The 12971-nt window shown below is 41.7% G+C and overlaps 2 protein-coding genes across 2 annotated transcripts in view; one reads left to right on the top strand and one right to left on the bottom strand.

Annotated features, from left to right (window-relative positions):
• The window catches only part of LOC135220061 (CWF19-like protein 1), a 42100-nt gene extending 40049 nt beyond the window's left edge, over positions 1 to 2051 (top strand). Inside the window, exon 6 of the mRNA XM_064257389.1 lies at positions 2041 to 2051. Coding sequence (XP_064113459.1) covers positions 2041 to 2051 — 11 coding nt within the window. The remainder of the gene's footprint in view (positions 1 to 2040) is intronic.
• The window catches only part of LOC135219787 (CWF19-like protein 1), a gene marked incomplete at its 5' end in the record, with an annotated part of 332999 nt that overhangs the window by 141136 nt on the left and 178892 nt on the right, over positions 1 to 12971 (bottom strand).

Below are 12971 nucleotides of genomic sequence, written 5' to 3'. Positions count from 1 at the left end.
GACTTCCGATTTGTTGCAAAATGAAGGTAAATGATTGAATATTACTAAAATGTGAGAGTTTTAGCTTACAATTGCGTTTTTTAACCATTTTGCTTGAGTCAAAGTTGACCGAAGGTTATTTTGGCACTTATCATGATTTATATGAAAATATTTCAAAACTGATAAAAGCTACAGCCATGGGTTGTTTTCAGTTGTATTCTACATGAAATTGCACACATTTTCATATATACAACTTCATGTAATGGTTAATATAAAACGGTGCAAACATTACGACAAACTGACGAAAGAATTTCTGATTTTTTCGGCAGAGTTACTGTGCGGATGTAAGGAAAAAGTTTTTTTCATAAATTCACCATAAATCGAAATATTGTGCTAGAGACTTCCAATTTGTTGCAAAATGAAGGTAAATGATTGAATATTACTTGAGTGTTGTTTTTTTATCCGTCTGTATAGATCATAAGTTGACCGCCCTTTTTTCTGATGTGCTCCAACGCATGTTGGCGGTACATCTCTGTTTGCCATATTTCTTTTTAGAAGATATGATAGAGCAGTACATATTTTTACTCGTTTCAAAGTCCAGGGTGGTGGGAGTTCCATTACTGGATGGAAAATTGGTTTAATATGTGAATTCATTAAATATTTGGTTCTTCGTGGGAAAGAGCTAGCACTATGGTTTTCTAATCTTTGATCATAATTCAGAAAGCAGGTAGCAGCAGGAGATGTTCCTGCTAGAAGGGAAAGAGGGAAAGGCCCCTACGCATAGTTATCAAGTTGCGGTGATGTTTTAGGGGTAATATACCTGCTTCTACTAACAGGGAGTATATTGGGGATGATCGAAATGCTCCCGTGCACAAATGTATTCCTTCATGATGCAATGCATCTAGTATTTTTAATGTAGCCTCTGAGACAGATGAATATATTGGGGAACAATAATCTATTATAGGTAGTACTGTTGCTTTGTATAACATTAGCATGGTGTTACGTCCAGTTCCCCATTTGGTATGTGATAGTTTTTCAATATGGCTAGGGCTTTTAAGCCTTTTGCTTTAAAATATTTGAGATATGCTTTCTAGTCCAGGTGCTGATCAAACACCATTCCTAGGTATTTAACATTTGTGCAGAATTTAATTTCGATATTATAAATATAAAGCTTAATTGTTTGTTGTTTTAACCATTATTGCATTTGTTTTATCTGTTGAAAATTTGCCCAGATGGTAATATTTGTGATGGTTGTGTTGAGGCATGTCTTAGCGTGCTACTTGTATGATATATGGCAAAGTCATCAAAATATAAGCTGTTTTTAATTCCTTTTGGTAAATTTATTGTAATATCATTGATTGCTAAAGCAAATAGAGTGCAGCTTAAGACAATGCCTTAGGGGATTCCTTCTTCCAATTCATAAACATTTGAATAAGAATTTTCTATTCGAATTCGAAAAGTTCTATCCGATAGAAAATTGTTAATAAAAATTGGTAAATGGCCTCTTATACCGTCAGATGAAGTTTTTGCAAGGCATTTTGTCTCCATGTTGTATCATAATGCTTTTTCTATGTCAAAAAATACTGCCACTGTTAATTTTTTCTGATCAAATCCTTTTTTGATATGATCTTCTAGACAAGTTAGTGGATCAAGGGTTGATTGACCAGCTATTGATCCCGATTGCACTGGTGTCAGAATTGAATTTTTAGTTATGACATGCTAGTTGTGAATTAACCATTTTTTCTAGTATTTTTACCTAGACAGCTTGTCAAAGATATAGGTCTATAATTGGATGGATTACTTGAATCTTTCCCAGGTTTGTTTATCGGGATACTGATAGCATGTTTCCATTTATCTGGAAAAAAGCGTTTCATCCAGATGGTGTTATAGAATTTTAGTACTATATGATTTTGGCAATGGGAGGTAGTCTTTGTATCATTTTAAATGATATTTTATCATGATCATTTTAAATGATATTTTATCATGGCCTGGGGCCAATGGATGACATGAATCTAGAGCATTGTTTAATTCATCCATATTAAATGCATAATTATATTCTAGATCTTCAATAGTTTCAAAATTGAGTACTATAGTATTTTTCCTGTGTTCTTATATTTTGGAAATGTTCATTTAGATTGGAGTAGGCACTTATGTTTTTGAAGTGTTTCCCAATTATATTTAAGATTTCATATGGGTCATGATATAGTTTCCCTTTTAGGTTTATTACACTTCTTGCTGTCTTCTATTTTTTCAATTAATTTTCCTTATTTTTTCCCAGATATATTTCATAGATATATTTGTTGACAAGCTTGACATAATTTTTCCATGATGATATTTTCTCAGATATTACAAGTTTTTGAAATTTGGCATTATATTTGTTATAGAAAGGTTTAATATAATTGATTGTTATGTTGATGACCACTATCTTGTTTAGAATGTTTGTATGGATGGGCAATTTGTTGAGAGCTTTTAGGTATGTCTTAAGTTTGCTAAAATTTTGACTTATGTGATTGGTTTGGTTTTGCTTAAAGTTGCTAAGGTTGGAGTCCACCATGGGACAGGGGATTTATTTGGGTGTGGCCTTGTTTTGGGTATGTTTTTATCAGCAGTATTTATCATGAAATCTGTGAAGAATTTACATATTGTATTATGGTTTTGATTATGCGGAAATGATGGTATATTTCTGGTATGTAGATTGTAAATGTCCCAATCTACTTTTTGGATATTATACTCTATAGGTGGCAACATTAATTTATCATTTAAATAATTAAGGACTATGGGAAAATGGTCACTGATATATGAGTCATCCAGGACATTCCACTCAAGCCTTTCAGCTAAGTTGACTGAGCACAGCGAGATATCTACTGAAGAAAAGGTTAAGTGGGTATTAGAGAAACAAGTTGGCACATCACTTTCATTTAAGCAGCATAGGTCATGCTCCAATATGTATTTCTCTATGTTTGTTCTTGGTGCATCAGCAGGGTGACTGTTATTCCAAAGGGAACTATGAGTGTTATAATCTCCAGGTAACAACGGGTTTGGCTTACAACATTCCGAGGTTAAGGTGCTTTTCAATTATATTCATCATAAATTATTTCCAGGGTTACGACACCTACAACACTGATCTGGCAGAAGAAATATGACACCAAAAATGCAAAATAATCCATATTTGAAGGTTTTTTTATGAAAAATGCAATAAGAATGCAGTTTACATAGTTTTTAATGCACTCAAAGCATTAAAAGTAAGGTTTTCTTAGGATTTTAAACGATGTTCCGGCTTGCGACGATTTTCGGCTTGCAACGCATCTCAAGAACGGAACCCCCGTTGTACCCATGGGATTGCCTGTATTAATTAATGCTGGTAGATCACAGAAATTTGAGCTAAAATTTGTTTGGTTGTATAAGTTACAAATTGTGATCATATTTTTATCCAGCATATATAATTAGATGGCAGTTATCTGATATGATAGTGATGGTATGTTTAAAAGTTCATAAGTGATACTATTATGAACACATTTTGCTGTGTCTAGTTTTCCACCATCAGTTGGTGAATAACAAGCAATTTTGCATTGTCGAATATTTGTGGAGTTAGATCCTGTGTTGTAGGCATATACATATTGGGTTGTGGTCTCTTAGCATTCTTTGAAATTCACCTAAACGTAGTCAGGTTAAAGGCCATTTATATTCCATTGAATAATTCTATATTCCATTATTGGGAGGAACTGGCGTTTAATTCTGTAAATTGATTGCCGATTTTACTTTGCCTCAAAGTTTATATGCATTTGAATTTATTTGTGGTTTTATAATTGCTGTATTTGTATGTTGGTTATTAGATTCAGCAGTTGTTTGTTTTTTATAATTGAATATTACTAAGTCCATTTTTTATTTTATACATTCCTTTTTGTATTTTAAGAATTCAGAACATAATTCGTCCTCATGTTGGTGTATTAAAGGGCATGTATTAAAGGGCATTTCCTTAATTTAATAAAATTGTCTATACAATTTTGTATTGTGTCTTCTGTCTTGGTGGTTAGTTGGTTAAATGTACTTACGCAGCACTCACACTCCAAATAGTTAAAATCGGTGAATACTTAAAAGCTCTGTAAAAATGCTGAGAACTGCCTATTTTGATTGTTAAAACACAAAAAAACACTCTAAAAATGCTTATACCAAAGGATTTTAAGTTTTATCACAAAAATGATATTGTTAAATTACAATAAAGTTTTGTACATACTTACCTGGCAGATATATACTTAGCTATAGTCTCCGACGTTCCCGACAGAATTTTCAAATCTCGCGGCACACGCGACAGGTAGGTCAGGTGGTCTACCTTACCCGCCGCTGGGTGGCGGGTGTACGAACCAATCCCCTTTGCTTGTCAGATTTTTCTCTTCCACCTGTCTCCTGAGGGGAGGCTGGGTGGGCCATTAATCGTATATATCTGCCAGGTAAGTATGTACAAAACTTTATTGTAGTTTAACAATATCATTTTTGTACATGAACTTCCCTGTCAGATATATACTTAGCTGATTGGCACCCTTGGTGGAGGGTAAGAGACAGCTAAATAATACAGGTAAGACGGGAAACAACTAATGTTGTAGGATATAAAAACCTTGGTTCTCACCTTTTCAGGATGAAGACTTCATAGATACTGTCTCTGAGTCTGCATTGCCTGGAGAGCTACAGCTAGGACGTGACCTGTTGCTGAAAGACTCTCGGATCTACCACTGGGATATGTGATCCCCTATTGTGGTAGAATCCAAGTCGGATCCTGTTAAAGGGACCTTGTCCGCATACATAACAGATCCTTACCACTACCTCTGCAAGGAGCCAAACCCCACCAGACCACCTAACCAAAATACAAAGGGTTAATATTACGACAAAAAGAGGTGCCTCCTGCAACCTCTTTCAGACAACCAAAAACACAAATACAAAATATAGGGTAACATATAAAAAATTTACACAGGATAAGTTTCAGCTCCCTGCCCCAACACCGAATCCGCCGATACGAAAGGGCCCAAGGCGAAGCATTTCTCATACGTGACTTTTATCATCGTAGGTAGTGGGTTGCAAAACCGATTGGCATCTCCAAAAAGTCGCCTCCATCAAGTTCTGCACAGACATATTTTTTCTGAATGCAAGCGAAGTTGCAATGGCTCTCACCTCGTGAGATTTCACTTTCAGTAGTCTAAAATGCTCTTCCTTACAGGCAACATGTGCCTCTGTAATAAGACTTCTCAGGAAGAAGGAAAGAGCATTCTTCGACATGGGCCGAGTGGGGTCCTTTACGGAGCACCAGAGCACATCTTGATTAGCCTTAAGTTGTTCCTTCCTCTTAAGGTAATACTTCATAATTCTCATAGGGCAAAGAGTTCTTTCAGGCTCTTCCCCTACCAGAAAAGATAAACCACGAACTTCAAAGCTCCTGGGCCAAGGACGTGATGGGTTTTCATTCTTTGCCAAGAAACCTGGAAGAAAACAAACACACCATAGAATCTTCCTTAAACCCGACATTGCCCTCAATAGCTTGGAGCTCACTCACCCTCTTAGCTGTAGCTAGGGCCAAAAGGAAGAGAGCCTTCTTCGTCAGGTCCTTGAAAGAGGCTGAGCCAGGAGGTTCGAATCTAGACGATCCAAGGAATTGTAGAACTACGTCTAGATTCCAGTTCGGTACAACATGATGACGCTTAATGGTTTCAAATGATCTAATAAGATCATGCAGGTCCTTATCATCGGAGATATTTAAGCCTCTATGCCGAAATACCGCCGCCAACATACTGCGGTATCCCTTAATAGTTGACACAACCAGATGACACTCTTCTTTGAGGAAAATTAGGAAATCCGCAATTTGGGTCACAGAGGTACTGGAAGAGGAAATGTTCTTCCTCTTGCACCAACATCTGAAGACATCCCACTTTGACTGGTATACACACAAGGTGGAAGGTCTCCTCGCTCTTGCGATTGCTTTAGCAGCTGTTGCTGAAAAGCCTTTCACTCTGACCAGACTTTGGACAGTCTGAAGCCAGTCAGACTGAGAGCGAGGAGATTTTTTGTCGGTACCTGTCGAAGTGGGGTTGTCTGAGTAGATCGCTCCTTAGCGGGAGCGATCTTGGAAGGTCCACTAACCATTCCAGTACCTCTGTGAACCATTCTTGGGCCGGCCAAAAGGGAGCGATTAAGATCATTCTCGTTGAATCGGACTCTACGAATTTCTTGATGGTTAGCCCCAGGATCTTGAAGGGGGGAAACGCGTAGACGTCGAGTCCGCTCCAGTCTAGAAGAAAAGCATCTATTGCTAATGCCTCTGGATCCGATATCGGAGAGCAGTAAGGATCCAGTCTCTTGTTCTTCGACGTGGCAAAGAGGTCTATGTGTGGCCTGCCCCATAACTTCCACAGGCTCTGGCATACATCCAAATGAAGGGTCCATCTGTGGGAAGGACCTGATCTTTCCTGCTGAGGAGATCTGCTCTTACATTCCTTTCTCCCTGCACGAACCTGGTGAGAAGCTTGATTCCCCTTTCTTCTGCCCACAGAAGAAGGTCTCTTGCTGTCTTGTACAGGGAGAAGGAATGTGTCCCCCGTTTCCTGATATATGCCAGAGCTGTAGTGTTGTCCGTGTTGACCTGCACTACCGATCTTCTGACTTTGGGCTCGAAAGCTTTCAGAGCCAACCACACAGCCATCAACTCCTTTCTGTTGATGTGCCAGGCTACCTGGTCCCCCACCCAGGTACCTGACACTTCGCTGGTTCCCAGAGTCGGCCCCCACCCCGTGTCCAACGCGTCGGAGAACAACACCAGGTTGGGGGTCTGGGATTGAAGAGACAGTCCCTTCGCAAAGAGGTTGGGATCTGTCCACCATAAGAGATGTTTCTTGACGTCCTGGGATAACGACAGGGAGAACGTCAAATCCTGAGAACAACGACTCCAATTCCGATGAAGAAAGAATTGGAGCAGTCTCAGGTGCAACCTTCCTAGGGAAACTAATTGCTCCAGTGAGGAGAGCGTCCCCAGCAGACTCATCCCCTCACTGTGCATACTTCTTTCCCTAAGAAGGTTGTTACTCTCTCGAATCCTCGGGCTATCCTTTCCTGAGAGGGAAAAGCCCGAAAACTCAGAGAGTTCATCTGTATCCCGAGATACACACACTCTTGTTCGGGAATTAGTGATGACTTCTTCAAATTGACGAGAAGTCCCAACGCCTTCGTCAATTCTAGTGTTACTAGTAAGTCCTTCAAACAACGATCTTCTGAATTGGCCCTTATCAGCCAATCGTCGAGGTACATGGATATCCTCACCCCTTTCAAATGAAGCCATTGAGCTACATTTCTCAAGATCCCCGTGAACACTTGAGGGGCCGTCAAGAGGCCGAAACACAGAGCCCTGAACTGAAAAATTTTCCCCCCCATCATGAATCTGAGAAACTTCCTCGAGGAAGGATGGATCGGTACGTGGAAGTAAGCGTCCTGTAAATCCAAGGAAACCATCCAGTCCCCTGGATGAAGTGCTGCCAACACTGATGAAAGTGTTTCCATCGTGAACTTCTTTTCTACGAAGAAGTTCAGGGCGCTTACGTCCAACACCGGTCTCCATCCCCCTGAGGACTTCGGAACTAGGAAAAGGCGGTTTGGTAGAAGCCCGATGGAACGATGGTCTGTTAACTAGTTGCGATAGCCCCCTTCTCAGCATCTGATTACTGCTAGATGGAGAGCTTGATTCATGATGGGGTCTCTGTATCTGGCCGTCAGCTCCCTTGGGGTGGTCGTCAAGGGAGGTCTTGCGACGAAAGGGATGAGGTAACCTCTCCTCAAAATTGAAAGGGTCCAAGGATCCGCCCCTTTCTGGGCCCAGACTTCTGCAAACTCTAAGAGTCTGGCGCCCACCGTTGTTTGAAGGACTTGCAAGTTATTTGGGGGCTTTAACTGACTTGGCGAAAGTCTTACCCCTTCTTGAAGGTCTACGACCTCTAAACGTAGAGGTTCTTGAGGAAGAAGCCCCTCGAAAGGGTTCTCGAACACTTGACTTTTCCTTCTTAGCCTTGGTAGGGAAGGAAGGGCGAGGTTTTCTTGCCGACTGTGCCAAAAGGTCCTGGGTGGCTTTAGCCGAAAGCGATCTTGAAATGTCCTGCACTAGATGTTTAGGGAACAACTGAGCGAACAGAGGAGCAAACAACAAAGAAGACCTCTGGGCGTGGGAGACAGACTTCGTTAAGAAGGAACAATAAACGGACCTCTTCTTCACAATCCCGGCCCCATACAGGGAGGCGATTTCACTCGCTCCGTCTCTTACCGACTTTTCCATACAAGACAAAACACACATGAGATCTTCTGGAGAAAAGGACTCTGGCACTTCAATTTTCTTGGTTAGGACCTTACAGACCAATCAAGGAAGTTAAATACCTCCAGCACTCTGAACATGCCTTTCAGCATGTGATCTACTTCATTCATTGCCCAAGTCGTTTTTGCAGAGTTAAGGGCAGCTCTCCTCGTTGAATCTACCAGCGCCGAAAAATCCGAATCAGCCGAAGACGGTAGACCCAACCCTAAGGACTCTCCTGTTTCGTACCAGAAACCAGCGCGTCCTGATAACTTCGAAGGAGGAAAAGCGAACATCATTTTCCCCGCTTCTTCTTTGGAAGCCATCCAGGAACCAAAACTCCTCAGTGCCTTCTTCATTGAACGAGTTGGCTTCATCCTCACACAAGAAGAACTCTTCGCTGTCTTCGCCATTGAAAAAAGTGAGTGAGGAGAAGGAGGAGCCGTAGGAGTAAGGGAATCCCCAAAAACTTGCAAAAGTAGCTCTGTACGCTTCTTGTAAGAAGACACAGCAGCAGAAGTGTTCGGTTCCTCATCCGAACCTTCTAGGACGTCTTGTCGAGGCGAGCGCGGAAGATCCTTAGGTGACGAAGGAATCCTAGTAGGAGTTGAGCGAGAGGTTGGAGAGCGCCTTCTCGTGGAAGAGCTCACATCCACTGGAGAACGATGAGAAGATCTGGGTTGTCTACAATGAGACTCCCTCTTCGAGGTAGACGGAATCTCAGCAGAAGGAGAGGTAGGGCTCCTACCCTGAGAATCCTTGGATACATCCACAGGGCGCTTACGAGGAGGCGAGCGCCTACCAGACTCTGTGCGCCTATCCTGAGGCGAGCGGCTGCCAGGAGAAGAGCGCCTATCGGGAGCAGAGCGCTTGCGCGGGTCTCTATTCTTGTCCAGTTGAGTACGATCAACGGAAGTTCGACTGGAAGGCGAAATGCGCCTACTAGGAGAAGGCTGCTTGCGAGACTCTTGACCTCTAACAAGAGGATAACATTCAGGAAAAGGGCACTTCAAAGCTAACGAGTGCCTACCTGGAGAAGGGCGCTTGCGAGGTTCCTGGTGCCTACCAAGAGGCGAACGGTCAGGAGTAGTGGGTCTAAAAGAGGGAGAGCGCCTACACGGAGAAGGGCGCTTGAAAGACTCTTGTTGTCTGCCCCGAGGAGAATAATCAGGAGTAGGACGCCTAAAAAGAGACGAGCGCCTACTAGGAGATCGACATGCAGTAGGCTCTTGGCGCCTACCTTGCGGGGAGCGGCTAACAGCAGGACGCCTATCAGGCGCACGACTCCTACCAGACTCTTGACGCCTGTAAGGAGAGAAGTCACGATCCGACACTCGAGGAGAGCGACATCTGGAAGAAGAACGCCTACTTGTATAAGGGCGCCTTCTAGGTTCTTGAGGCTGCTGAGGAGAAGTCCCACGCGAGGGAGTCGAAGAAATAGCGTGATGTGCAGGCGCAGTGCGCTTACCGGAAGCGGGAATCCAATCTGGAGAAAAAACTTCTTTCTCCATAGAGCGTCCGACCGATGTTTGGCGCCTTGAAGTCGAAAGAGAGCCAGGAGAGCGAGGGCGCTCATGTGAGCCCCTACCTTCATACGAAAACTCCCCATATGAAGGAGACCGCCTAAAAAGAGGAGAACGATCCTCTGAAGAGCGGCGCCTAGATCTCTTGATCGGAAGAGAAACGTCCTTCTTCCTACGTGATCTAAATGCTAGAGATTCTGCCAGCGCCGTGATCTGAGCTTGAAGTCCCGCGAGTACTCTAGTAGGAGAATCTTGTTGTTCTTCCTCGGAAGCAGGCGCAGAACGAGGAGCGCGAGAAGAAGAACGATCGCAGGATCTCTTGGGTTTCTTCGCCTCCACCGACGATTCTTCCGGGAAAACCTCCGGACTAGAAGCCAAAGGACTGCAGGGAGCCTTCCAAGCCCTCTTCAACGGGCGCGACGCATCCGGGGAGTTCCAACCTCTCTTCAGAGAGAGAGACGACGAAGAGAAGCATTGGCGTAGGAGCTCCTTCTTGTAGCGATCCGAGGCAGCCTGGGAGCGTACTTCAGGATCTGCCGAGGGGACGCCTGACCGGTGGGGGTTCTCCCTAGCCCTCTTGCGGCTTTCGACTTTCCTACTCCACTGGAACTGGGAGTCTGGAAGAGGTCTAGGCCTAGAGGCACTAAGGAGCCGGTCAAACACACCCTCCACAACACTGGGGACACTGCACTGATCACTAACGCTCTCCTTACCTTCCAACTGACGAATCTTCTGATCCATAGATAGAATCGTGGCTCTTAGAGCCGCCGCCTCCGAAGACGAATCTTCGGCTTCGGTGCGGGGAGCAGGGGCTGCAACTTGGAGAGAAGGTTCTACTTCTACATTAGTCATAGGATCCACATCCAACTCACTCATTCTAGACCTACTAGAACTTCTAGAGGAAGCCTTACGTACTCTATCACGTTCCAACTTCCTAACATAAGAAGAGAGAGCCTTATATTCTTCTTTATTCAATACCTTACATTCACTACAAGGGTTAGCAAAAGAACATTCATTCCCCCTGCATTTCATGCAAACCGTGTGAGGGTCCACCGAAGCTTTCGGCAACCTCACCTTACATCCTTCATTCACGCAAACCCTAAACAAAACAGAAGTTTTAGCTACTGAATCTAGGTCAGACATCGTTAAAGAAAATCAAAATCAAAATCAAAACGGTCCACAATTAGCGTATGCCAAGCCAAACAAAGCGAAAACGTCACCAAAAGAAGTCCAAATTAACTCCCGGCAAGCGAGAATCGAAAAACTATCGAGAGGAACCGACAACAGTTGTTATCGTTCCCGCGACAGAGAAAAATCTGACAAGCAAGGGGGATTGGTTCGTACACCCGCCACCCAGCGGCGGGTAAGGTAGACCACCTGACCTACCTGTTGCGTGTGCCTCAAGATTTGAAATTCTGTCGGGAACGTCGGAGACTATAGCTAAGTATATATCTGACAGGGAAGTTCATGTACAAAAAGTGTATTTAGTCATGAAAATTATATGAAAATACAGTAATTTGTGAATATTTCTAAGTGGAAAATACTGCAAATAGGCGAATTTTTTGGCGAATAATGGCTATATATAGTCTGTATAAAAATTTGTGAACAGGAGAGTCCGTAAATCGTGAATCCACGTATTGAGGGGGTTGACTATATGTACTTTGCCTTTACATGATGCATACATGTAAATATATGCACAGCACATGTGTGGTTCATAATTAGATCTTCATTTACAGCAGTCCCCAGTTATTGGCAGGGGTTTCGTTCCCGTCATAAATCGCTGATTTTATGACGCTGGACAAGCCCCATAAAACCGTATCTCCAATAACTGAGTGCCTGTATGTATAGGGAGATAATGAGACACAGTGGGGTTGTGGTGACTAAGGACGTTTTTAGCCTGAGTCAAAAGCAATGAATTCCACTGGTATAAGAAATGATTAAACATTAGCGTTTCAAACTCAAGGGGTGTGGGGGTGGTATACTGGGACATCTTTATTTTACTTAGTCACTAATCTTGGAAATTTCAGACCACATGCTCACACGATGGAACGAAGTAGCATAGTAAGATCACTATAAAATAAATGACCACAAACTATTTTTATAGCTCCAATTAACAAGGATTTTCTATTCCATAGTACAAAGAGTCCATTACACTTCCTTTAACCACAGATCTTAACATTTAAGAGCATGTGCTCACATAATAAAACAAAAGTATATCTTTAAAAAATTAATTTAAGGAACTGTTTTTATGCTCAGATACCCAGGAAAGTCTGGATTTCTGCAGCCTTTCCTGGTACCTGGAAATGGTGTTAAGCCTTATGTGTAATGTTTAACTAAAACCAATTTCGGGGAATCTGAGACCATGTAACCTAGTACAGAAATATAAAAAACTTCATGAGAGAGAGAGAGAAAATTGCTAGCTCCCATTTTTAAGTCCTTTCAAATGCATTTCTTATGGTCTGATCTCAATTTTCATTCATTTTCATAATTTAGTGTCATTGAAGATGCTCTCTTGAATAAGGCATGCCTTCTAAATAATGCTAGAAACAATAGCATAATTGGAAAAAATTTCAAGATCATTCATGAAAGTACTAAACCACCAACAGTACATCATATATCATAAATCAATGTACTGCACTTTATTTTGTTTTATAATAAAAATTAATCAAATATACATAATTCTACGACAGTAATACCCTAAACTTATGCGATTTGAGTTGCGCGAATTCACAATAGCGCGAACATTTCATTGGAACCTAACTAATTATCATACACGAGTTCTTCACAATAGCACAAACTTTTGTGAATCCTCCAGAAACACTGCAAAACCCTGCAAAAGTGCTTATGTTTAATTCATTATGTAATTCTTTTAAGTTTTAAAGCTTTTTTGTATAAAATCTATTAAAAATATATTATTTTTATTTTTGTATATGCATAAATATGATACAAAGGTAACTAAAGCACCTACAATTAGTGCATATATGTACTTTTACAAGATGCAATACCCATTCACAAAGTTACTGCACTTTTCAAAGATGATATCCCTTCAAAAACTGTTTAATTTCTAAAGTAAGTACTAGCATACTACAATTAGTATAAGTTTTCGTGCTTTTAAGTGTAAAATCAGTATGGAGATTCTGTGTATGCTATTT

This window comes from Macrobrachium nipponense, chromosome 1, assembly GCF_015104395.2.
Source record: "Macrobrachium nipponense isolate FS-2020 chromosome 1, ASM1510439v2, whole genome shotgun sequence".
In the NCBI taxonomy this organism is placed as follows: Eukaryota; Metazoa; Arthropoda; class Malacostraca; order Decapoda; family Palaemonidae; genus Macrobrachium; species Macrobrachium nipponense.
This window is presented reverse-complemented; position numbering and strand designations above follow the sequence as displayed.